The sequence below is a fragment of the Cotesia glomerata genome, linkage group LG1 (assembly GCF_020080835.1).
Source record: "Cotesia glomerata isolate CgM1 linkage group LG1, MPM_Cglom_v2.3, whole genome shotgun sequence".
Classification (NCBI taxonomy): domain Eukaryota; kingdom Metazoa; phylum Arthropoda; class Insecta; order Hymenoptera; family Braconidae; genus Cotesia; species Cotesia glomerata.
Window position 1 is genome coordinate 6334238 of NC_058158.1, and position 25994 is coordinate 6360231.

General features: G+C 28.4%; 1 protein-coding gene across 6 annotated transcripts; it reads right to left on the bottom strand.

Annotated features, from left to right (window-relative positions):
• Window positions 1-838: 838 nt before the first annotated feature.
• LOC123261667 (dual 3',5'-cyclic-AMP and -GMP phosphodiesterase 11-like) lies at window positions 839-24632 on the bottom strand. Of its 6 annotated transcripts, none has more exons than XM_044723424.1 (18): window positions 24009-24217; window positions 23848-23926; window positions 22593-22799; window positions 17864-17956; window positions 9364-9691; window positions 8559-8970; window positions 6926-7405; window positions 6558-6806; window positions 6281-6391; window positions 6061-6158; window positions 5420-5483; window positions 4907-5142; window positions 4722-4821; window positions 4398-4652; window positions 4133-4242; window positions 3654-4059; window positions 2099-2182; window positions 839-1935 (listed from the first exon to the last, which is right to left on the bottom strand). In XM_044723424.1, exons 5-18 carry the CDS (start codon window positions 9657-9659, stop codon window positions 1753-1755), a joined length of 3084 nt encoding a protein of 1027 aa, XP_044579359.1. In that variant the 5' UTR covers window positions 9660-9691; window positions 17864-17956; window positions 22593-22799; window positions 23848-23926; window positions 24009-24217; the 3' UTR covers window positions 839-1752. The 6 variants fall into 6 exon arrangements, with proteins under 6 accessions (XP_044579359.1, XP_044579340.1, XP_044579351.1 ...); XM_044723405.1 differs by lacking the exons at window positions 23848-23926; window positions 24009-24217 and adding exons at window positions 22928-23019; window positions 23304-23654; XM_044723416.1 differs by lacking the exons at window positions 23848-23926; window positions 24009-24217 and adding an exon at window positions 24614-24632.
• Between the last annotated feature and the right edge of the window lie 1362 nt (window positions 24633-25994).

Below are 25994 nucleotides of genomic sequence, written 5' to 3' on the forward strand. Positions count from 1 at the left end.
CGACGTGGTTTTTTTTATGTTAAGAGCTGATTAGTTTTTGGAATTGATTGGTAGAGCTGTTTAAAAGTTATTCCAAAAAATGTCGGAGTTATGTTGAAAAAACACTTGTTTCCAAATATTTCGTCAAGGACGCAGTTTTTTAAGCTCTAAAAATTATTCTATTTCATCAAAAACGATCCGATAAGAAATGTCGAAGTTATGTGAAAAAACACTTTTTTCGGTTTTTTTCTTATTTTTTTTTCTCAGGAAATCTAAGTTTGAGGAAACTCTTTAGAACGCCGTTTGGTTGGTTCCGATTGGTTTGGTCGTTCAAAAGTTATAAGCGATTCACATACTTACACACACACACACACACACACACACACACACACACACACACACACACACACACACACACACACACACACACACACACACACACACACATATATACAGACAGACATAGTGACAACCTCGAGAGGATAGTCAGGGAAGCTTCCTGTGACCTTAAAACGTCGAGATCTGATGAAAACTCGATTTTTGCAAAACGGGGTCAAAACAATAACCCCGATTTTTGAAAATCTTCGATTTTCTTAGCGGGAAGTTAAAAATTTTCTTCAAACTAAAAATTTTTTTGGACTTGGAAAAAAAAAATAGGATTTTTATTATACGCTCTTAAGATTCCCGGGTAATAATTATAATTTTTATACGCCCTTATTGCATCTGTAACGCGATATGATAATGGCATTCAATTTTTTTTTCCAATAATCACGACATTTCACTTTTTTTTTTTTTAATTTTCCAACATAACGAGACAGGAACGCTAAAATACACACAATTGATTAAAATAATTTTTTTCTTCTATAAATAATGTGTGACTAACTAGACATAATAATGTGCTCATAACTTTCTTTCGACTTATTGGGATTTGGTAGATAAAAAAATAATAGTTCATTGTTTGTTTACTTTGGTATGGAGTAAAAAAAATAATAATGAAATAGAAGAACGTTTGCGCCGTTAGAGATCGCAGGACGCCTATTACTGAGATAATAAACAGATTGATAAATTTATTGTAATAATATATCGTCTTTGGGGCTGCGATCTGTGACTGATTTTGTTTCTTATCGCTTAATATTTATCTTTATCGATTTCATTTATTATTTGTTCAATATTATAACTATTCAACCGGACAAGCGAATTAAATAAAAAATATAATCGCTTCTTCCCGCATATTCCTCATTATTTTTTTTTTATTTTTTGTTCATGTTATTTCCGCCTCTAATGATGCCGTTCTATTTTTTTTTCTTTCATACAATTCTTTGTCTATTTATAATGAGTTTCAATGCAGTTTTTTTTTTTTTTTGCTCTTATTACAATTCAATCCATAAAAAGCGGTTGTAATCGTAATGTAATCACCATTAAGTGGTAGTTTGAGACATTAATTAATAAAATTGAATGTTAAAGATTTTACATAATTATATGACGGTTTGAATTAAAGTAAAATCTTTCCTCAAGATTTAAATTATATATCCAATAAAAATAAAGCACCAAACTCATAAATTGAATATTTTAATTTAAATAACCGTGTAAATGCAATCAGGTACAGCGGTAGCGTTCTGATAATTTGATGTAACTGTTAAATAATAAAATAATAATAATTATTATTTTATATACTTTTTTTTTGCTGTTTGTTAAATCAAAGACTCGATGTGATTTTTTCAGTAGGAATACTCAGCGGTAGTTAGCGACTATTATTATAAAAGATAAATAAAATTATTCAACGACAATATTTTCGTGTTTGTCGTCTTGTTTATCTGGTTGATCTATCGACGTCCTATCGTGGTTAGTACAATTCCCGGATGTGCATGTACTTTCAGCTAACTCGAGCCATTTTTTTTTATTTTCCGTTACTCCTTCCATCAGAGGATTTAGTTTGTCAGAAAGCAATGCAAATGCCTGTAGAACAAAAAATAATAATCGATTATATTAAAATAAAATTATTAAAATTTATTATAATGTACATATAATAAAATAATATTTATTTTACGACTTAATTTAATTTTATGCCGACATGTATTAACACGGTAAAAGGAATTTTTATTGATGCCATTTGCGTTACCTCGTAAATAGGAAGACATATGGAATCAATAAAACCGACTTGCATCAACGGTAACTGATCCTCCTTCTCACGATTCATGATATCCTGTAACAAAATATCATATTTTATATTGTTATCTTAATTTTTTATAGAATTATTTAATTAATAAAAATTTTTTTACATTTAAAAATACATATCAACATCATTAAACTGTTGAATAATTTAATGTATAAGGCAGGTAATTTTTTTGAAACTGTTCTCTTGTTTTACAACTTTATTGAGTTTGTAAAATCATTATAGAAGTTATGAAACTTCTAAATTTTTCACCATTCATGAAGCGAAATTAAATTAATAAAATAAAAAATTTTCTAATAGTTATAAAAGCAATTTAATAAATCTAAATTGTTTATTCTGTTACGTACTTGAAATCCATTAAATTAACAGATCTCTTGTTTGCAAACAACTAATAAATTTGATTCAGAAATTCATTTAGATTGAAATTACTCAATTTCGATTCAAGAGCTTAATAGCTTTTATAAAAAGTTTTAAGCGAGAGATTTAAATTAAAATTTATTAGACTTTAAAAATATAATTACTTATAAAACACATTTTTTAATTTAAAAATCTCATCGTTAATCGTAACAACTTTTATCTTTCAAATAAAGATTCGAAAAGTTTTATCGTCGTTAAAATTAATCTGATGACCTGGCACAATTTTTTATTTATCGTCAATCTTTTTAATTCCTGTACTAAAATACCATTTACAGCGTTACTAAACTTACATAAACTTCACTGATAGAAGGATTTGTTTACAGTTAAAAGTATTTGTTAATACTTACTTAAGTATTTGTTAAGAAATATTTGTTTAATACTAAAAGTGGTCTCTAATAAATTATTGGTTAACTATTAACAAATATTATTTAATACAAATAAATTCTTCTATCAATGTTTAAGTATATTTTATCTATACTAATAAATGGAGAGCCGGTTTTTTTGTCCGGTTATACTGTAGAAACTACTGAAGGCTTTAGTATATGATATGTTGGTGATTACTTATCCGGAACCTATGTTTTTTTGACTTAGAAACAATGAATTTTTATTGTAACTAAATTTATTCTATTCGATTGTCATTTGTTTAAAATAAATTTTTTAATTCTATTGGTTATGTTTATATACTAGGCAGATTTCTTCACTTATGAGACCTGTAATTTCTTTAATTGAAACTTTCAATGCTCATTACAAATTTTTTTTTTCACATCAATTATTATTAATTTTTGTAAGAAAGACACGGGAATGTTACAATGATTGGACATTTAAAGTTACAATGAATATTAGCTAGAATAATTATATGAATAAAATAAGCATGCCTATTCGATAGAATTGAGAATCTGTGCAAGTCAAAACAATACTCTAATTAAATTTCAAGTCTAGATCTAAAAATGTAATTCTATAAAGCGCCCAGCGGAGCGGGCGAGTAACAGCTAGTAGTTTTATAAAATATTGCGGTGCATTTAAAAAATTTTTAAAATATAAATAACTGAAGTAAAAAATTTATTTTAAAAAAAGAAATACTAACGATTGGAGTGATGTTGAGTGTTCGTCGCTCAATGTCCCCTTGCTCGAAGAATTCACTGCTGACTAGTTCTGCGACGCGTTTTTCTATTTCCCATGGCTTTGTTATTGCCGCGAGATCACAGACAGTCATCAGCATCCCGCGCAGTAGCTCACGGTGCTCGGTCAACGCCCAGTTGTAGGTTTGTCCGCGTGCGATGCTGAAAAATGCACCTCGTTTGCGAAAGTATACTGCCAAATCTGTAGAAAGAATTGCGTCTTCGAGGACTTTAACAATCCGTGAATACTCATCGGGTGACACATTTGACAGGATCTGATTGCCAAGACTGCTGAGGATCATCAGACACTGATCAAAGTGGTGGTGTTCCATTGTCGAGGTAGAGTAAAGTTGTGCCAACGGTGACGAGGCTCTGAAATATTTTTATTGTTTTATTAATAATTAAAATAAAAATAATTTGTTTTTGTTGTTTAAAGAAAACATACTTGATTTGAAATGAATTGTTGGTGCCTCTATGATCAAGGTCATGACACAGACAGGCAATTATAAGAGCCAAGCACTCGATTTCTCCGAATATCTTCCACCACTGCGTCGCCTTGATGTGATAAAAAAAATTAAATATAAATAAATATAAAAACACAGGTATATATAATTGTAAAAGGTCGACGGGTCATTGATCTAACTTTCATAAATAAATAAATAATGATGGTTGATATTTAGTATAAATATTAGATTTATGAATTTAGTTACCGTTAGAATCGCAAACATCATCTGCGCAACGTTGAAGGCGTGTCGCCAATTGTGATAAGTAACATTACGATAATTTTTTTTGACACTTAATAACCAACGGCAAAGTACATCGTAGTCAATGTGGAACCGTTCAACAAAGTCTAGGTCGAGGAACATTCTTAAGCACGCCGTGAGAGTATCATCGTCCTCCATTAGTATGTCATCGAACTTGAAATCATGGAGGTGAAAGTATGCCGAGGATGGCACCCTTAAGCTCTGTATTAGGATCATACATCAATCAATAAGTTAGTAATAAATATTTATTATTTATTTAAATAATAATACCTTCAATCTTTGTGCATCTTCTATTGAGGCGGACGCGTGATAACTTAGAACTTCTAGTGTAACACTTTGCTTTGCCATTGCAGTGATTGCTGTTTCATACCTGGTTTATTTATTTATTCAGTTATCAATATAAGTATATTAATTATTTTAAATATTTATGTTAAGTAAAAAAAATATATATTTACATATGTGTGTTATGAATTCCCATTCCACAAAAAATAGCAAAAGCTTCCACGAAATTCTCATCATTTTTAGTAAATAAAAGATCATCGAATTTATTTACTAGCTGAATAACTCCAATTATTTGACCGGATGAATTCTTTATCGGCATGCAAAGAATTGTCCTGTGACGGAATCCAGTACCATCGTCCACTGAAGGGTCGAATCGCGAATCTTCGTACGCATTTGCAATATTTACTGTCTGTAATTATAATAAATACAATAAATTTATTTTTTATTTAAGTAAAATAATAATAATAAAAATAATTATTTTTTATTTTTCTTTAATCGGAGAAATAAAACATACATCTGAGAGCTCTTATTTAGCTTTCGTATATATATCGTGATAACTATTGTCATTAATTACTATTTGTTTTTACTGTCTGTTATGACGTTTATAGTTTTGATAAAAAAAAGATTAAAAAGTAATGATAATTATTGTAGAAAATGACAATGATATATTCGGTTTTAACACTTACCTCACCGGTGGTCGCAACATACCCGGTGATACCAATGTTTATAGGAAATCTACTCTCGAACGGACTGTAACACAAAGTGTAATCGACAACTTGTTAAATTTAAGTTGAACCTGATATTTAAATTAAGTAGTATTGATACTAATAACAGTTACATTGAAATTTGAATCAAAAATATTGAATATATCGCGTTCCAGATGCCATAAGGGCGTAAAAAATTTTTTTTTCGGGAATCAACGTAGTTTCGTCCGAAATGTGCAGAAATGCAGAAATGCAAAAAAAAAAAAAAAAAAAAAAAAAAAAAATTTATACGCCCTTATGGCTCCCGGGACCCACCTCGGATGACATAAGGGCGTATAATAAAAATTGTATTTTTTTTCCAAGTCCAAAAAAATTTTTAGTTTAGAAAAAAATTTTTTTTTGCATTTCTGCACGTTTCATTAAAAAATAAGTTGATTACTGCAAAAAAATATTTTTTTATACGCCTTTATGGCTCCCGGGATCTACATCGGATATCATAAGGGCGTATAATAAAAATTCTATTTTTTTTATTATACGTCCTTATGGCATTTGTAACGCGATATATTGTATTAATTATTAGATTACTCATTAACTTATAATAAAATACCATTTTTGACAATCACCTAGTTCGAGAATCCGTATCATCGCCAGTGAGATCATTTGCTTCAAAATCAAATACCCGAGAAAAACTTCCTTTTGACGCTTTATGTACTAAAAGTACCTGTAACACATGTATAAACTCATATTAATTATCAATAATCAATCGATAAGTATTCAAATTAAGAGATAAAAATCAACTTTTAAAAAATTTAAAGAATTTATAATTAATAAAAAAAACAATACCTGTACACGTTGGCATTGAATGAGAGACTGTGTGTGGGTTAAAATTCTAAATACCATATGCTCTATTGTGCTCTGCTCTTCAAAGATCATGCGAGCTAAATCCAATAATACCTGAAAATAAAACAAGTAGCTTTCAAAATAAACAGTAAGTTAAAAAAACATGAATATTTTTTACAATAACGTTAATTGATCTTTACACAGTTGAATAAAAAAAAAAAAAAAAAAAATAACAGTTATTTGAATGTATCATTCAAAACACATCAACGCAACCTCTCACCTGGTTTCTCTTGACCTCTAACTGACTTTTCTCATACAGTTGTGCATTCTTCAAGCCAATCCCGCAAAATTGAAGATAACTGGCGAATATTTTTTCATCTTGTACCGTAAATTGTGCTTCTCCGCCCAATTTATTTATAACTTGCGCAACACCTATTACATCACCGCTACAATCCTTTATCGGCATGCACAAAAGTGCTTTTGTTCTGTACCCAGTCAACACATCTATTTCGCGATTAAATCTATCATCCTGAAATATAAAAAAAATATTTACAGTTTTAAATTTAAAACTCAATAATCTTGTGCAATATCTTGTTTATTTATTTTTTATATTTTTTTCCAGATAAAATAATAAAAAAATGTAATAACCATGTATGCATCAGGAATATTAACAGGTTCGCCGCTCTCCGCAACAAATCCAACGATCCCAGTGCCCCAAGGAATTTTAATCTCGTCATTTTTCTCCATTTCGACGAGTGTTGATCTCGAGCAAACATCAAAGAGCTTCGATACGAGACACCTGCTTCTCGGGCGTGTTAATTTTGGAGGACTTAAATTATCGCTCACTGATTCATCGGAGCTCTTACTCTTACCAGGAATTTTATTTTTATTGTTATTATTATTGTTGTTATTATTATTTTTACTGGTGCTGTTATTATTGTTGTTATTGAAACTCCCACTGATGAGAGGATTGAAGTTATCGGAACGTAAGTTGCTGTCAGCGGCGCACTTTCGCTCGCCCTGGACCAAAAACAAAGATCCGCGGTCTGCATGCAACAGCATGCTGACATTCTGAAGGATTTTATGACACAGCGATCGCACGTCCAGTTCATTACATATATCCTTGACCTACAATCAAATAAAATTCATATACATCGATTAAATTGTTAATTTAATTTTACAGCGTTTCATGAATTTTAAATAAAATACTACCAATAATTTATACGCGTATCGTTAATCACCAATACAAAGAAGAATATATTTTTACGAACTTATAACAAATACTCATTTTTTTTTATCACATTTAGCTTATAAGAATTTATCAGTATTAATCATTTTTATCTTTTTTACTTATGTATATCAATACCAACAACAACATCGATAAATTAACGCATTTAGAAGATTTCAATGACTTATTGTATCCTACTAATACCACTTAGTTCACTTATTTTCTTAATACGAATCATTTGTAATAGAGGGTCACCGTAGAATGACTTTGCTGAAGGTGATAATGCTAGATTATATTTTTGTTAACTCTCATAACTCAACAATATATATTTTCTTTTTATACGCATCAATTATAAGTATTAAAATTTATAAGAAAATTTGGTAAATATTTACAAGTGAAGACCATTTTCATTTTCATTTTTTTGAACGAAATTTCTATTTGATTTTATTAATATACTTTTTTTTTGAAAAATATTATAAAAATATAATATAATAAAAAAATATATATTATAATATTGTAAAAAAATAAATTAAAAAAAAAAAAGTTGATTATTACAATTTTAACAAATTTTCAGAAAAAACACTGAAAGAACAAGATGACACGGGATATCATCCCAGATTATACTGAGTGATATCTGGATTATACTAGCTACTGTCTGAAAATTTGTTTCACTCAGTATAATCTGGGATGATATTCAGTGTCATCTTATTCTTTCCGCGTACTTTGAAAAAAAAAAAAAAAATATATCAAAAATATCAAAAAAAAAATAAAATAGAAATTTTATCCAAAAACATGAGAGCCAAAATTTTTTCCAACTTTTGAAGGCAAAAAAGCTATCGAAATCTTTATTTTTTTCTTTCACGAAATTTTCAATCATGAATACGCCGTAAAAACAAGCAGAATAAAAAAAAATTAAAAATGTTAATTTTTCACTTAGTTATGGCCCAAAATAAAATTGACCCCATTTGTAAATAATTACCGAAAAATTTTCTTAAAGATTAATTAAAATAAAAAAATAAGTAAATATTTGTAAATAATATAAATAAATATTACCAACTCAAATATAAGATCTCTTTCATCAAGTTGCCGTAATTCATTTCTGGACTTTCGTTGAGGCCTAACAGCACCACTAGTTCCGCCACTCTGTTGCCCAGCACCGGTCTGTCCGGAATCTTCAGGCGCGATGCTTAGGAATGTCGGCGTGCCGTCAATAGTATTGACAATCGGTTTAAGTAATCCACCACGTTCAAATTCGTGTGCTGATATTTTGCGAACCGGTGTTGTAGCACCTGATCCACCACCCGGTGACGTAACAGTAGTGCTACCGGCATTATTACAAGCGTTTGAATTTTGTGAGCAGTGATTCTGACCGCTCATCATGCCGTCCATCATGCAACTTGCTGATGATGCTGTTGGCGTTGCGTGCATTACTAACCACGCGTCGACAGTCTGCCGTGTCACTTTTCTACGCAAGTAAATATTTCATCAATTAAGTATCACGCAACAATTAAAGTTAATTTATTAATCAATCAAGCGGTAGATTAATTTTATTTATTAACTAACAAAGTTATTAATAAATAATTGATGATACAATTTAATTAGTTTACGAAGGGAGAAGTATATAATTACTAAAAATAATTTTTTCTTTTTCTTCTTCTTAAAAATAAATAATAACTTTAATTACATTATAATAATCGAAACTAATAAAAGAAAAATAACACTTTAATTGAGTAGTAAAGAAACTGATAGAGTTGTAAACTATAAAACGTATAGAATAATAAATGTATAAGAGCCACGATCGACATTTGAAATGCGTCATCACTTATATTTAATATCTAAAGAAAAATAAATAAAATACCTGAGAAAATAATCATTAACAAAGTCCGGATGTTCATCAAGCCAGGATTCCATACTCGCGTATTCCGGATTATATTCCGGGGGATTTGATGACGAGTTTGGAAAGCCAGGTGATAATACTGGCCGATTTGTCGGCGATGTATTGTTACTACTGACATTGTTTATAAGAGATTTTTGATGATGATGCTGCTGCTGATGATGATTTTGCTGATCTATTCCACTTGTCTCATCTACCATAACGCCACTGGGTACACTTTGCACACTTTGAACACACGGAGCTGCAGTTTCTGCCGTCATCCTCGGTTCGCCAATCGTCCGTAAGTACAATCCTAAAAAATAATACAACCAAAAACATAATATTAATATACACTGAAAAAAATAAAATACTTTTGTTAAGAAAATTTTCTTGATACAAGAATTTATGTTCTTGAAAATTTTCAAGAAATTGTTAAATTGATTGAAATAATTTTTACTTAATTTAAATAAAGCTATTATTTTGTTTATCTATTATCAAAAGATAAATATTGATGTTCTTCTCTTCAGAAATTAATAATTAATAATAATAGAATATTTAATCGTCAGCGAGTTTCTTGAACCAAGAAATTGTTAATTGAGTAAAAGTATTTTTTTTTCTCAGTGTAAATTAAATTTAGATTTATTTAAACATGGTACAACAGTATGAACTGCTTTTTATAATTTTTTCATCACAATAGTTTGTGTTAAACTGAATTTTATTAAATAATTAAAGCTTTGGTTCTAGCAACAATTGACAATTAAATATTTCATATCATTATTATCATTATTTTGTACTAAGGCTTTGGTTTTAGCACCACTTGAAAACTATATACTTCATGTTAAAATTATTTTATACTAGGTTTTTAGTTTTAAATTAAATTAAAGTTTTTGCAAATTAACTTTTATAACACTAGGTAACAAAAATTAAGAAAATTAACATAGTATTAATATTGTTGCCAAAGAATATTAAAACTCACGTTACGTTTTATTTAATTTAGAAACAAATTACCGGAAGTTTAGCATTTCATTTTACGTATTTCTAAATCAACTAATGACTAACTGTGGTTTTTTATTATTATATTTAGTTAATTTTGTAATTCTTCAGCCAGATGCGCCGTCAGATTATGCTATTTCTTCTCAGGGTATTCCGAGATTAAATTTGATTTATTTTTAGATAAATTGTCTTTTGAATTAATATTATTACTTTAAGATACTATCGAAGTATAATTGAGCTCACGATATATTAATTAACAATTTTATTTTATCTTTATGGATAGATTAAATCCTTAAATACCTTGAACTAATTTGCAAAAAAATATTGGTTGTTTTAACGAAAAACTTCTAAGTAACTGATAAGTTTCTTTTTAAAATGGTAGAGGGATATTATTTGTTTGTCAAGCTGGGGATTTCCGATAATGATCAAATTTGAACATTTGGAATGTTGCCTAATGGTCATTTGAGTTGACAATTAATGACAATCAATGAAAAAAACCGTGCTTGTGATTATCGCTATCTTTATGTTAAGAGAAGTTTGCAAAATGACACAGTAATGGCTGAAATTAAATAAAATTATAATATTTACTTTATTTAATTATTGTCTTCAAGAAAATAAATGACACTTCTTAAGATAACGGTGAATTTAAGATAAGCTTTTAATACTAAAACAACTTTAATTTTTATTGTTGTAATTAAAATATTTCATAGTTATAATTTTTGTTAATTAATAATAATCATTCTTTTATAAAACAATTAGTTTATGAATTATCAAGTCCAACTCCCTCTGATCCCCCTGCCTAAAAGAAACAAAACTATATCAAGTAAAAGCTCTAATTATATTGCTATCAAGTATTACAACAAACTACCATATGAACTTAAAAAACTAGATTGCAGCAAAAAGTCAATTAAAAGTAAATTAACAAAATTGATAATACAAATTAATATATAATATAAAACAGTTTATGATCGTCGAATAAGTATCACTATATTATTTAACTATATAATACGTTTTTTTTGGATTTATGTATACTGTTCCAGTCCTATGTACAGATGTAAAACATCTCTATAGGACAGATATTAATGCGTACTCACTTTTTTTGTACTATGTATTTTATGTATCTGTTTTTACTGGTAATAAATATTATTATTATTAACTTGATAACAATACCAGTTACAATTGAAACTTGGCTGACAAAATAAAAAATTATTTTTTTTTTATTCAATCGAAAAGTTTTATACAATTCGTGCAAATAATAATAAATATTTATGATTATATATTGTAACTATCATATAATGCAGTAAAATAATTAAAAAAAAAATTAAAATAAATTTTATTGACGGATGTACATAAATATAGTCATATATATTAATATAAGATTTTACGTAATAGCCGGTCCATTCTAAGATAGAGAGTTATCAACAGCACGATTGACTGGTGGAGGATTATTATCACGTTAACTAACAAACTAATTTTGTTTTTCATTTTATTTTTAATTTTTAAATAACAAGACACAAGACATAAAACGTAGAACATAAAACACCGAGACAAACACCAGATATTAGTTGATTATTACACGTGATTATAAATATCCCGGATGCATTAAAGTTTAAAATTACACGTCAATCCAAAAAGTAATAGGTTTAATGTAATATAAGTGATAAAATTTAATCACAATTCCGATGCAGATCATTAACATATTTAATGTGTAATTGTGACATTGAAGTGGCATATTACGCGGGTGGTCTTTCCTGCAACACTCTTTATTAAATGACACTTTTCAGTGACTTGTAACAAGAACATCCTTATCAGTTTAAGAATAAATAAACAACTAAAACTCAAAGGAAAAGTTTATTATTATTAAGCCAAAGTATAGCGTCTGGTCCTTTTTATTAATTCGCGTGTGGTAATATTACGTCCGGCTAAACTTAACTCAACTTACGTATCAGTTTACACGGACGTCAGATAGCTCGACTGCAAAAATTACCAACAAACAACAGTCTGTCTGACGTACAGTGCTGAAAATCCTCGACTAGACATGTAAAACGTAAAATCTTTTTATTTGCCACTACACCGTATCGCATTTTAAGTGACGCCCGACACAAGACACAATCTATTATTACTAACATTTTTTATTATTTATTCACCTTTTTCAGAGTTATTACACTAATTATTGATAATACGTACGATTACCTATAAATTATACATCTTCTCTGTTTATTATTAGTTGTTATTATTCATAATTATTTATTTTTATTTTATCCACTGACAACATTCGATTACTAGATTTGTACTGTTGGCGTTAAATATTAACTTTATCATAGCAATCTAGTGTCTATCCGTCACGTAACAGTAACATTACGGTGTAATAATAAATTAATTGTGAAACATTTATAATACAGCAGTTAACAGTCACGTTTAATGAAATAATACACTTAAAAAAGTTAATCTGACGCGTAGATTAAAATATAATGGAAATTTTTTTACCTGTTGCCAGAGTCTATTATAAAATTCAAATCATGTTCGCAAAAGTTATCATGTTCCGAAATAAATTTTGTATGATTGTTGAATATTAAATAGATTTTAATAGAATAAAAATAATATAAAAAAAAAAATTAACTTTATATGTATGTATAATATATAAATTTATAAATAATAATATTTTTTTTAAAGCGGAATTTTTATCTAGCGTATGTATACTTTGGATTAAAACAATACTATATCATATAATATAATATGATACAATGGAAATTGAAGACACAAGTCAGACAATAAATGCACGTGGTAGATAGTATCATCGTACGTTATCGCAAAGATAAAAAAAAATACATTCGAATTTTTATACTAAATAAATAAATAATGAAATGACAACAACGCACTGTTTTGATATGATGGCAAATTTACTTTTTAAGTTATTTTGCTGTAAGTAGCGTAGTTGTAGGAAATATTACAACGGTAAATCGAGTTGTACTACTATACGTACTGGCTTAACTATTATATTACAATAGTTTCAGTGTAAATCACCCGGCGATTAGCAAAACTTTTTGATGTCATCGGCCTGACGATAAACTACAATCGTTATTATGTGTATGCTGATACCGATACCAATACTGATAACTACTGTGACGTTAGTACCAGCATAAGCTATTATATTTTATGCGGATACCTGTAGCATGCTTTGGTTAATCAGTCCCGGGAATTACTTTTTTTAAACATAAATATAAATTATTGTTAAAACTTTGCTGTTATCATCACGATATGATTGATGGTTGACAATTGACGCAATTTCCCTGTGACGTCTTTCGAACCATTCGCGGTAACAATCGGTCGATGTGTTTTTAGTTTGCGGATAAAACATATTATTCACTTTTATTTTATTTTCTTCACTTTTTTATGATTGTAAATACAGCTATATAAAAAATTAAAGCCAAGTTTCTTTACAATTTCAACCAAATTTTTTTCTTTTTAATTTTATACAAAGATAATTTTCAAGAAATTGAATTTTACGTTTTCTCATTTTTAGTAAAGAACAAATGTTACATAAGAAACTAAATTATAATAAAAAATTATTACTTTGAAAATAAAAAATTATTCATGTGAAATTCGATAATTTTTTAATCGAAAAATTATTTATATGTAATGTGACGTAAAATAAATTCACGTAAAAAATAATTTTCTTGAAAATCAAGATATAAAAGTCTCCATAAATTTTTACAAGCAAATAAATATAAAAATTCACTAAAAGGGTAAAAAAATTCCATTGAACTAAAAATAATAAATTGCAAAAAAATTATGCGAATTCAGTATCGGAAAATTTATCACTTTTTCAACATAATTGAACTTATAAAAAAAAATAATGTTTAAATTTTATCGATATATACCTATTAAGTAGTAGCAACGTCAGCGTAAGACGTCAGCAGTAACAAGAGCATATTTCCACGGTGAGCTAGCAAGCGTATGCACACTAAACTAAAAATGTACTAAGTAAAGGCTTAAAACTAAAACTAAATGAGAAGTGAAGGGAAAAAGAGTGGTAGCAGTACAGTCCAAGTTAAGTTGTGCTTAAATGTTCCTAAGCTTTGTATTGCTTTTGCTTTACCTCAGTATAGCTTTTGGCATTTTCCAGTATAGTAGAGTACCACCAGCAGCCGCCAGTTTTATCTATAGCATGCACATACATAACTATAACTATAACTATATATAGCGACAGACTTAATTCAAGTTCGTGGCTAAACTTACACAAATATAAACCAAATAAAACCAAACTAAAATTCTACAGCTGCTACGCTACTTATATTGTACTGTGATTGGTTTAATACGTCAAACTAATACGTAATATCGGTATGAGTTTGTGCAAAGTTTAAGCAAAGCAGCTTTAACAAGAAGATGACTCTTCAACGACTTTTAGTTGAACTTATAAGTCTTAAATTAATATCTTACTCAGTTTCATGTCAAAGAACAAACGCACACTTTGTTGTTTAGTTACAACTTTGTTCAGTCTTCAGTCCATGTTTACTGTAACTAACTAGTGTAGCGATACTTAATATCTTAGCGGCGTACGAGAGCTAAACAATCAAATAGGAAGGAGCCACGCAATCGCAAAAGGTCAATGTGAAGAATAGTAGATGCGTCTCTGTTGGATTGAGCCGCGAGAGCAGACTAATTGACCCAAGATGACAAGGGCCAATTGGGGCCAGTTCATTCACTGAGTAATTATCCATTAGTTCCTAAACATCCACATCCTCTCTTGTATTTATATTATGTAAAGCCCGGACTAGTCTCGACTTCTTAATTTACAATTATCACGACGACTTAATTTCACTTTTTTTTTTTTTCTCTCATTACAAGATTAAACCCGGTCTTATATTTTAATTTACATACTAATTTATTTTAATTAATGTCATTTTATTTGAAACTTGTAATTTCATTTTGTTTTACGAAAGCTGGATTCATTTAAATGAGACTGGGTTTTTTCGGTGATTTTTAAACTGGTAATGTCAGCGATAAATAAAATACTTTTTAAAACATTAAAATTTTTCTTTTTATTACGTCGTTATGTTAACGCTCATCGTGAGAGATATTTCATACTCTAGTTTTATTTATTGTGGTATTTTTTTTTAATAATTAAAGAGGTTGGTGTAGAGAATTAAATAATCGCTAGACTGTTGTAATTACAGAATAATAAAATGAACAATTAAATGAGTAAGTACGAGTGAAGAATGCAATTTTTTATGATTTAAATGTTAAAGAAAAAATTAAACAGTTTAAAAATTACTCATTTAAAATACATTTTTTATCGAAATAGTGAATTATATAAAAACTTTTGAAATTGTCAATTTTTTGCATCCTAAAACACCTAATCAAAATTTATTGTCAATTATATTTATAAGATAAGAATATTAAGTTAATTAAAAAATGGGAAAATTTTTAAAAACATATTTTTTTCCAAAATTTAATTAACTTTAATTAATAGTGACAGGTTTTTTTGAGTTCTGACAAAGTTATCTAAGTATTTCAAAATCACCGGATGATAAATACATTATTTTTAATTACCACTTATCTGGTTGAAATTGTAACTTATTTTTAAAATTTATTTTATCAATTAATTCGTAAATAAAATTTCCAATAATTAATGACTCATAAATTGAAATATGTTTCTTTCGAGGAAAATCGTCATTAATATTTTCCAGGTAAAATTTTTCATTTTTATAATCACTAGAAAAGTGCTAAAGTTAAATATATCCTTATTAACTCAGCTTGCACACTTTTTAAGCAAACAGTGAAAAAAAGTGAGTTACAAGCCAACGTAATAAAAAATAGACGAGAAATGAATGCAAAAAGAAATTTTATATTTATGAAAGATGTATATAAAGTTGAGTCATGGTACTGCATAGAAGTATCATATTATAAATTAGTAAAATTAGTATGTATTACAGTGTGTTAAACAAACTGTTCATTTTGAAATTTAATTATTGATACACACTACTGAAAAATTAAAAAAATTTATTTTTAATTAAAAATTTTTAAGAAACATAATTTTAATAAAAATGATCAAGTTTCAATTATTGAAACATTTTTACGCAACATCAAAGTTAAATTGCTTTTCAATCCGCTGTTCAGTTACTCTCTAAACAAACTAAAACAATTAAAAATTTCTAATAAAATAATACTATTTAAATTAAAATCCAAACTTTGCATAATCTTGAAATTTAAACTCGGGAAAAAAGTATCTTTACGAAGCAAAAAAGTTTTTTATTATCAAGAGACATAATATAAGCCTCATCACTAGGTCCAAGATTTTTGTCTAAAATATTGGTCTTATAGAAAGTTTTTAAATATAAGTAGTTCAAAATTTAATTTTATAAAAAAAATGTATCATAATTTTTTATTAAGACCAATAAAAAAATCGCAAATTAAAAATTAAGATTCATAATGAATGTTTCAAATTTTGTTTTTATTTTTAGCTTCATTCTCATTAATTATATTTATATTAAATTAAAATATCACTTAAAATATTTTATTGTTACTATTAATGTATACTGTCGATCGGCGTTTTTTTTTTTTTTTTTTTTTAAATAAATAAATAAATAAATAAATTTGTGTTAATTATAAAAATCAATTTAAAAATTACGGCTTTTTTATTGGTCTTAACAAAAAATTCTAAGATATTTGTTTTTTTTTAATTAAATTTTGAATAACGTTTATTTAAAAAATTTTTTATGCGGCAAAAATCCTGTCCATACTCATCACCATCTGGACGGAGTATTTACTCTCAGAGTAGAGGTCAATATCGCGTAGCCCATGGTGTTACTGAATCTTATTACAATGGGGCGTAAACGAGTAGCGGTCAGAAGATTAAGTGGTTCCGATTGCGGGTATAGCAGTAGTACCAAACAGTAATCCAACAAAACATAATACCGACAAAATACACACATACATTATTACAGTAGCGTATCCATAAAATCCATGAGTACTGTTACAGTAAAGTCAGCGTATAGTAAATCGTAGAGCGTGTAAGTAATAGGGAGTAAAGGACAATTGTGATTCATTGGAGGGCTTATCACCCTATCACTGTTGTAACCGCATGCAGTAATCAGCCGCACGCGTTCCCTGTCATACTGTTTAGAGTATCTCTCAGCCTCAGACCATACCTACTATACACAATACACAATATATTAATACATTAAACATGCGTTGCGTTGCATTCCTCCATCCTCTTATATTTTATACATTACTCACACCAGCAATCGCATTCGCACTCATTGTCAATATTAACTTACTCGTCTCTAATATTTAAACTATCCGATAAATTATTGCACAATGATATAGAAACCCGTCTAATAAAATACAAAGTTGCATTTAATGAAGTGTTAATAGACAGGGATAACAATAAATCAGTGAAATAATTTAAAAAAAATTAATAATAATAATAATGATATTGATAATCTTATTTGAATATTATGCAATTAATAATAAAGTATAATATATGTACCTGGTTTTCTGCGCGAGCTCCAGAGCACAGGAGGATGCGCGGAGGCGGGGTTACCAGCCGAGGCAGCCAGCTTGGATGATGTATTCCGCGAGCCTGTAATTAATTTATTATACATTACTTATTTATTTATTTATCATTATCATTTTCATTTTCATTTATTATAACCACTAAGTTGTATCACTATTGATTGATAATCTGACAATTTAATTTCATTTAAATTATATATCATTATTTATTTATTTATTTATTTAGTTAATTATTGTAATTACTGGTGGATATTAAATTTAATGTAAATATTAAATGTTAGAGGCCAGATAATGGATGTTAAATGTTAGATATTAAATATTATAGGTAGATTAATATGTATTGATAAGTATTAATGATTATCGGTCTGTTAAACGTGTTGAGAAAACACGGGATTATATTAATGGGCAGTAAATAAAACTTGATGACCTTTGGAATATTGGAAATTATGTTATGTGTATGTTAGCAAGAAGCTACTCGTCAATTATAACAATGTTCAATGGGTGTATAAACAATCTATAGATGTGCTGTTTAAAATAAACGATGTGTGTATGTTATTATGTTATATTAAGCTCTGTATGCTACTGCTTTTACTCTAGACTACGGTCTATTGTTCGTTAAAGATATTTGTTTACATTTTATTGTTACTATAGAGCGCTGCTGATATTAAAATAAAACTCTGCTTTTTTTTTACTTCATAAGTAGGTTAGTAATAATGTTTTTTTAAAGCTTTCAGCTTGTTGAATGATAGTGTTACGCCGCAAATTCATATCAGCCTGATAATAATGCGACGGAGGAAGTTTTTTCCTGTTCTTTTTTTTTTTTTTTTTTTTTTTTTTAATATTTTATTGGGATTTACTGAAGATATTTTTTGGTTTCCTTTGATAAAAAAAGAAAAAAATCATTCATGATAAATTTTTTTTTTAATGTGTGTGAATAATTGATGGCCTGATTTGAAAATTTTTTGCAAGTTTCAAGTCCAAATTCTGGACTTAGTATTGAAGATACGAAAAAAATTACAAGAGATTTTTTTTATTGTAAATTAAATTTTCTATAAATAATATTCTTATGAAACTTTATTTTAAATGTTTGTCTTTTGTAATTTTTATAAAAGTAATTTTTATTTAGCAAATACATGAATTTTTATTGCGGGGCTACGAATAATTGTGACGGTAATGTCACTGGAACGGTGATAGTGATGAGAAACATGAAACGGGAATAAGAATAAGAGGAAGCATAAAAAATGGGCTTATTATCTTAATGCAAAAAATAATAATAAAAGCGGATGACTGAGAAAAATAGATGAATGAAAAAAATAAAAAATGAGAGAAATCCGGGAATTTTGTGAGATAAAAAATAACGAGGGACTCCCACGCTTGACTGAATAAATAGTTTTTTCACGAGCGTCATCGTGGGTGGATCGGAAGAGTCGTCCGGTTTAAATTCAAATTTAAGATGCTGAGATATTGTTACAGTTGTAGAAGCGAGAGATTATCATCGAGATTAAGATTACCAGGAGGAAATTATAAATATTTTAAATAATGTCCGAGATTTAATATCCGCTGTCTATACAATAATAATAACAATAATATTATTATTATACACTAAATTCGTATTTTGTATTTCGTCTTTTTACGTAATATATCGTCGAGTTTTTTTTTTTTTTGTATTAAAAAACATACATTTATAAATTCGTGAAAGGTGAAGGTATTCTATTTTGATTTCTCAGCCCTCGACTTAACTCAGAATCTCTCGGGCTCATTTAAATACTATTTATCACGAGATTTTGGATGATATAAAATCATTAACGTTTTTTATCTTTACTTTTTTCAAGGCTCTGAAAAATAAATTGATTATCCATTAGAGCTGCGTGTTGATTTTCTCGTAAATTAATTATCTTTTTTATTAATGAAATTTTAGGCATGCGATACAATTAAAAACACCGACGTCACTATGAATCATTTAATCATTTACATTCGTGATTGTACCTAATGACTTTTTAAATTAATAAATAATTAATGATTTTTTTTTTTGTTTCAAGTAATTCATTTGATTAATAAACTACGAACAATTTTTCAACAATGATAATTAAATAATAATTAATAATTTTATATTAATTATAAAAAACCTCCGGTTGACTAAAATTCATCGTAAATTTGTTAAAAGTCCTTACTGACAAGCAATATTGCGCTTAGTTGGTAATGCCACGGATTAAATCTTATAAATAATTCAACATAAACATTAAACCCGGGAGTTATTTTATTTTTCATTGACAAGTAAGGCATTAAATAACAAAAAATAAATAGAAATAAAAAGGTCTGTAGTGAGAGAATCTTATCCGTTAGGTCTTGGCGCCAGTCGATTGTATATATACGATCAGAGAGCGACAATTCTAAGCCTACAACTATATAATATATTTGTATGTATAATATAATACATAACATTACTACCAGCAAAATTTAAACTATCAGCCACATTCATATTTATATATAGGTACGTATACATTTAACGAGACATACGTGACTAGTGTGCGTCTCTGATCGTCATCACCGAAAAATTTTCTAGTGAAAACGAGGGCGAACCCATATAATAGTTATTGCAATCCTCGAGAATGAGTTCATGTATACCTGTCTGATCTCACCATCAGCATCGCAAAAACTAAGTAAAGATAATAAAAGAAAAAAGGTAGAAAAAAAAACTATAAAATAAGCGTAAAAAAAAAAAAGATAAAATAAATGACTTCTAGTCCCAAGCTTCGGCGTTTTGAGTTTTAAAAAACCTCCCTTGAGCTGTTCCATTATTTTACTCTTTATATTGTAATCCCGTGAGGGATGTTTCTTACGCAATAAAATTTCTTTGTAAATTTACCTCTGCTCTGAGAAGAAAACACATTTTCAAATTCGTCAGCGTATGTTAGGACTCCAATTTTCATTATTTGAAGTTCATCCCGTATAAAATATATTTTATTTTTTTTTTCTTTTAAATTAGATTTTTTTTTTTAACTATATTATTGTTTTTCCGGCATAAAACTCACACTCACTACACGGTTTTTATTATTTCATTGTACTTTATAATTGATTCTCGACTCATTATGATAATAATCAGTGTCAAGTTTACCACCCATTAGTCATCAATCACTAAACTCTAATCAATAATTATTTTATATCCATGCAAACCAATGAATATGTGTTTGTGTAATAAACTAAGTAATACGTATTTTATATAATGTATATAAAATCTGGCAAGTAGAATTCGAAGATATAAATATTAACGATAACATTATATACTCAAGACTTTTCTGTTATTAACTTCTTACAAACTTGACGGCCAAAAATTAGAGCATAATAAATAATAATAAAACTATTTCTTTAAAGGGTTTAATTTGATTATTTAATTAATTTAATTAACGGGTATTATTTAGGAGTCAAAATACATTAATCTACGGAGAAAAAAAAGTGCGTGGATAGAATTTTAACCGTGTTATTCAAAGTTTTAAGTACTCTGAAGATATATATATATATATATGGTCTGTATAGTAAAGTAAAGAGCAAAGAGTCTGTATGATTGTGCGTGTATATGCATATACACAAAAATCCCGTGTCAAGTATTCGACGAACATATCACCGGACTCGAAAACATCATCCGTACGTTGCAAAGTCGCCAACAAGTTAAGAGTAAAGAGTTTTAGTAATGTAAGCGGTTAAATGAGCAAGCGAGCGAGCAAAAAGGAGTAATTGTTGGACGTGAGATAAAGTCAGGAGCTAGAGCTGAAAAATTTGCTATAATTAATAAAATAAATTAAAATAAAATAATGTTTAATTTATTAATATATCCTCATAAAATATGTAAGAAAATAAATGGAAGAATGTAAGAGCTGGAGATAATACAAACTACTAACGCGTGGTTGGGGGCACGGTTTTAAATGCCAGACATTTAGTTTATCAATATTACTTTTCAATGTAATGATCGTATCCAGTGTGTACTGGCGATTGTAATGTATCAGAATATTCTAGCGTGTCTTGACAGTGACTTACGTGCTGTCGTGCGTCAAGTAACATCGATCATCTCAAGAATAAAATAAGGTAGGGGCCGATGATCGATGACAGGTAATGTAAGTCGCAACATCTAGCGTTGTTCATCATTTTTTATTTATATTTTTGTTGTTTTTTTTATCACCCCCGAGAATGGAGGAGTAATTAATATTTATTTAGCGCCGAGGCATCTAAATAGATGAATAATTAAAAATTTCATAATAAAGTTAACAGATGACAAGTTTTATTAAGGATAAAATGTTCCAGTTGCTCAGTCAACTAATATCCTCATTATTTATCTTAAACCCTTAATAAATAATCCGTTGTCAGAAATTTTAAAACTTGTCTTTAATTTTATTCACTTTGCTTTACTTATTCATTCTTTCAGTCAACTGGTAAATGTTTACCGACTTAATATAATCCTCTTGGTAAACCATTTTTCTATTCTCTTTCATTTTCTCTCAAAGTCTCAGCAGACATTCCTAGCTTAAGAACAATAAAAACAAATACTTTAAGTATCAAAGTATTACTCGGTACTAAAAGGGATTATTAAATATTAATATTTATAATTAAATTTTATTATATTCACCATTGTCTTACTAAACAATAAATTTAAGTAGTAACTATGAATTATTTATTGTTTATTATAATAAAACAAAAATAAAATAACTTACTGGTCGCGGTAAAAATTTAAGGCGCTGCACCCGCAACTGCTTCCCACTATTCCAACTCGCTTTCGATCGCATCCGATGGCCTTGATCAGGTGTTGATGATCGATCTCCAAAAAATCCTCGAATCACTTCTATCCACTATCTTAACTTCAAATCCACTTTTATATTTTTATTTATCAGTTATTGGCTCCAATTAAACGCATCCGGTCACTTAATAATTGTTTAAATAAATTATTTTTCGTTAATCAACAAACAATTAAAATAATATTAATTAATTAGTTAATAAATAAATAAATAATAAATAAATATTGTTTCTAAATAGTCACATAAAAACACACCAGACAATGACGAACACTTACAATCGACTATCCAAAGTCGACTGACTGTTACTAAATGCGAACCGCGTTTCTCGCCTATTATATGTATATATCTAGACACGCACACAATATATTACATGTATAAATATATTTATGTTTGTATAAGTATAAATATACATGTAAAAATATTAATATTAATATATATATATATTGAACGATTTATCGTATCATTAATAGACGGTTTTCGTAATTATATTTATCGTTGTGTAGTAGACCAGAATTAAATGAAAGACACATTACTATATGTCGTATTATATATTAGTATTAATAATAATAATAACAATAATAAAAATAAAAAACGATAATAAGTTAAAGCGAGAGAGTAAAGATTTAATACAAGTTGTAAAGAGGCTCGTATTGCAAATATCGCTCGTATTGCAAGAGTGTAATGGTGACAGAATGGTTTGGTTGGCTCTACTCAGACTCAGTGGTATAATATGGAGAAGAGGCGCTCTTTGGAGTTGATGTTGAGTGAAAGAGAGGACAGAGAAGAGTGTAACGGGAAAACGAGTAGAAGACTACTCGAGCAGGGAGAGAGGGTTATATTATACATATAGGGGTAGGGAGGATACCGCGGATAGGAGGATAGTGAGGATGAATTAGGGAGGGATCCGGAAGTACGTAATTTCAGGATGTTCTCCGAAGCGGCAGTGTACAAACATACTAGCATGTTTTTTTTTTTAGTCTGTAGTTTGTAGTAAGGTAAAAGCCCCAATAGATGATCACGTACCAGTATATGATCACTCCATGTATTTGTATATCTATATTCACAAATATAGGTATACAAATACATGGAGTGATCATATACTGGTACGTGATCATCTATTGGGGCTTTTACCTTATAGTAGTTATAGTTATTGTTACAGTACTAAAGTTATTACTTGTTACAATTGTTGTTGCTTGTTACAGTTTCCAGTTTTCATTGTACAGGTCTAAGTCTAGACTAAGTCAGTTTTATTTCTAAAACAAAAAAATAAAATAAAATTACTGATTTGTTGATAACTTATCATATAAATATTAGTATTGATATCATTATCATTACCATTTCTGGTACCAATCCAATGTATTTGCTGTAGTATTATGTTAACGTGTATGTGCGTGCGTGAAGTAAGTAAAACTACTACGCGACACTACTAACAAGCTCATATGGCACGAGCGTGTATGACCTCGCGCGTGCGAATACGTTAACACTTACTATTACATACATTGATAATTATTTACTTTTTCAGTGCAAGTACAAGTATTTAGTACTCATTCAATGTGTTTGTTATTTAATTAAAATGATACATTGCATGTCTCACATTTATTTTACATTGTATTTGTATGAATTATATTATACATACAGAGATATATGTAATATTTAATGAATGCGAGTGGATCACATGTAAAAATGAATTTACCGGCATCAGCCACCTGTCGAGGTACACATACACACATTCACACATACACACACCACTACTACTCTAACTGCTCTACTCTTCTGTATGTCTCTACAATACACTAGTATATCTTACTCTGCTCTTTTTACTTGTATTGTAAATATTATAGTGACTGTGATTGTATGTACAGCAAGTATATTTGCAAAAAATACTGAGATTGTTAATTAATTTAATACTGTCTGTACATTTAACCACCTAGACTACTTACGCGACAAGATCACATGCACTTGTAAATGTAATTTTTAAAAATTATTTTTATTTTTATAAATTTAGATTTATCTCATAACACAGTTTAAAAATTTTTAAAGTTGTTTAATTGAATATTTTTTTTTATAAACACAGTATTGACGACGGCACAACAGTAATTTGTGTACCTTGCGTGAAGAAATAATAAAAGGTATCATCATACGCGAGTTATTCACTGGTGTAATGCTCTCAGCGATCGTGTAGATGCAGTAGTACTGCCCCAAACAGAAGCGGTAACTGAGAATTGCGAAGCGGCGCTGCTTACGTTTTTCTTTTCCTCTCTACTACTAAGTCAGAAAAGACTTTTTATATGTGTGTATAAATGTTTTAATAACTGTATAGATATTCATGTATGTATTTACGTATATATGTTATTGTAAAACATAGACATGAGATTCTCCTACTCTAATTTTTAATTATTTTTTATTTTTCTTCCTCCTGATAATATTTCTTATCATTTTCTCTGTTATTAATAACATTGCAATATTATTTTCTACATACTCATTTTAAAATCTATTTATTATTTAAATATTTACATGTGTATGTGTAAAGTAGAATGAAAATTAAATAACATGAACGAAAGATCTAATATTAATGTAATGCAGAAAGGAGTTGACTTGACTTGACTCTCTGACTTGAAGGAGAAATGATATACAGAGATTTCATTCTACATATACTTACATATATATATTAAACCAGTACAGACTGTACTAATTCTCCCACCATCCCGATTTCCGATCTCGCACGGCGCCAGTTTATTCTTATCTGTTATCAAATACTCACAAAAAATAATAATAAAAATAACAATTCAATCATTGTGATTACAATTAAATATAATTTAATTACTACGTATCAATAAAATAATTGACCTAAGATTTTTGTTGATCTTTGAATTACTGCGTTATTTTTTTTAAAAAGAATAGAAAAATAGCTTCGAAGAATAAAAATTTTCCATTGATGGTATCCGTATGATTCAAATGTTTAAATAACAATTATTCACTTGCTGAAAATAATGTACTACGATAAATATATAAATTTTCATGTGCAAAATTGTACAGATATTTTAATAATAAAGATTATTGGGAAGTGATAAGCATTATGCTTTGATGGGTCACATTGATAATGATTAATGCTTGTTATTGTTTAATTAAAACGCGGAAAGATATGTTTATATCAATAATATATAGCTATATCTTCTGATAAGATACACTGAGAAAAAAAAATACTTTTACTCAATTAACAATTTATTGGTTCAAGAAATTCGCTGACGATCAAATATTCTATTATTATTAATTATTAATTTCTGAAGAGAAGATCATCAATATTTATCCTTGGATAATAGA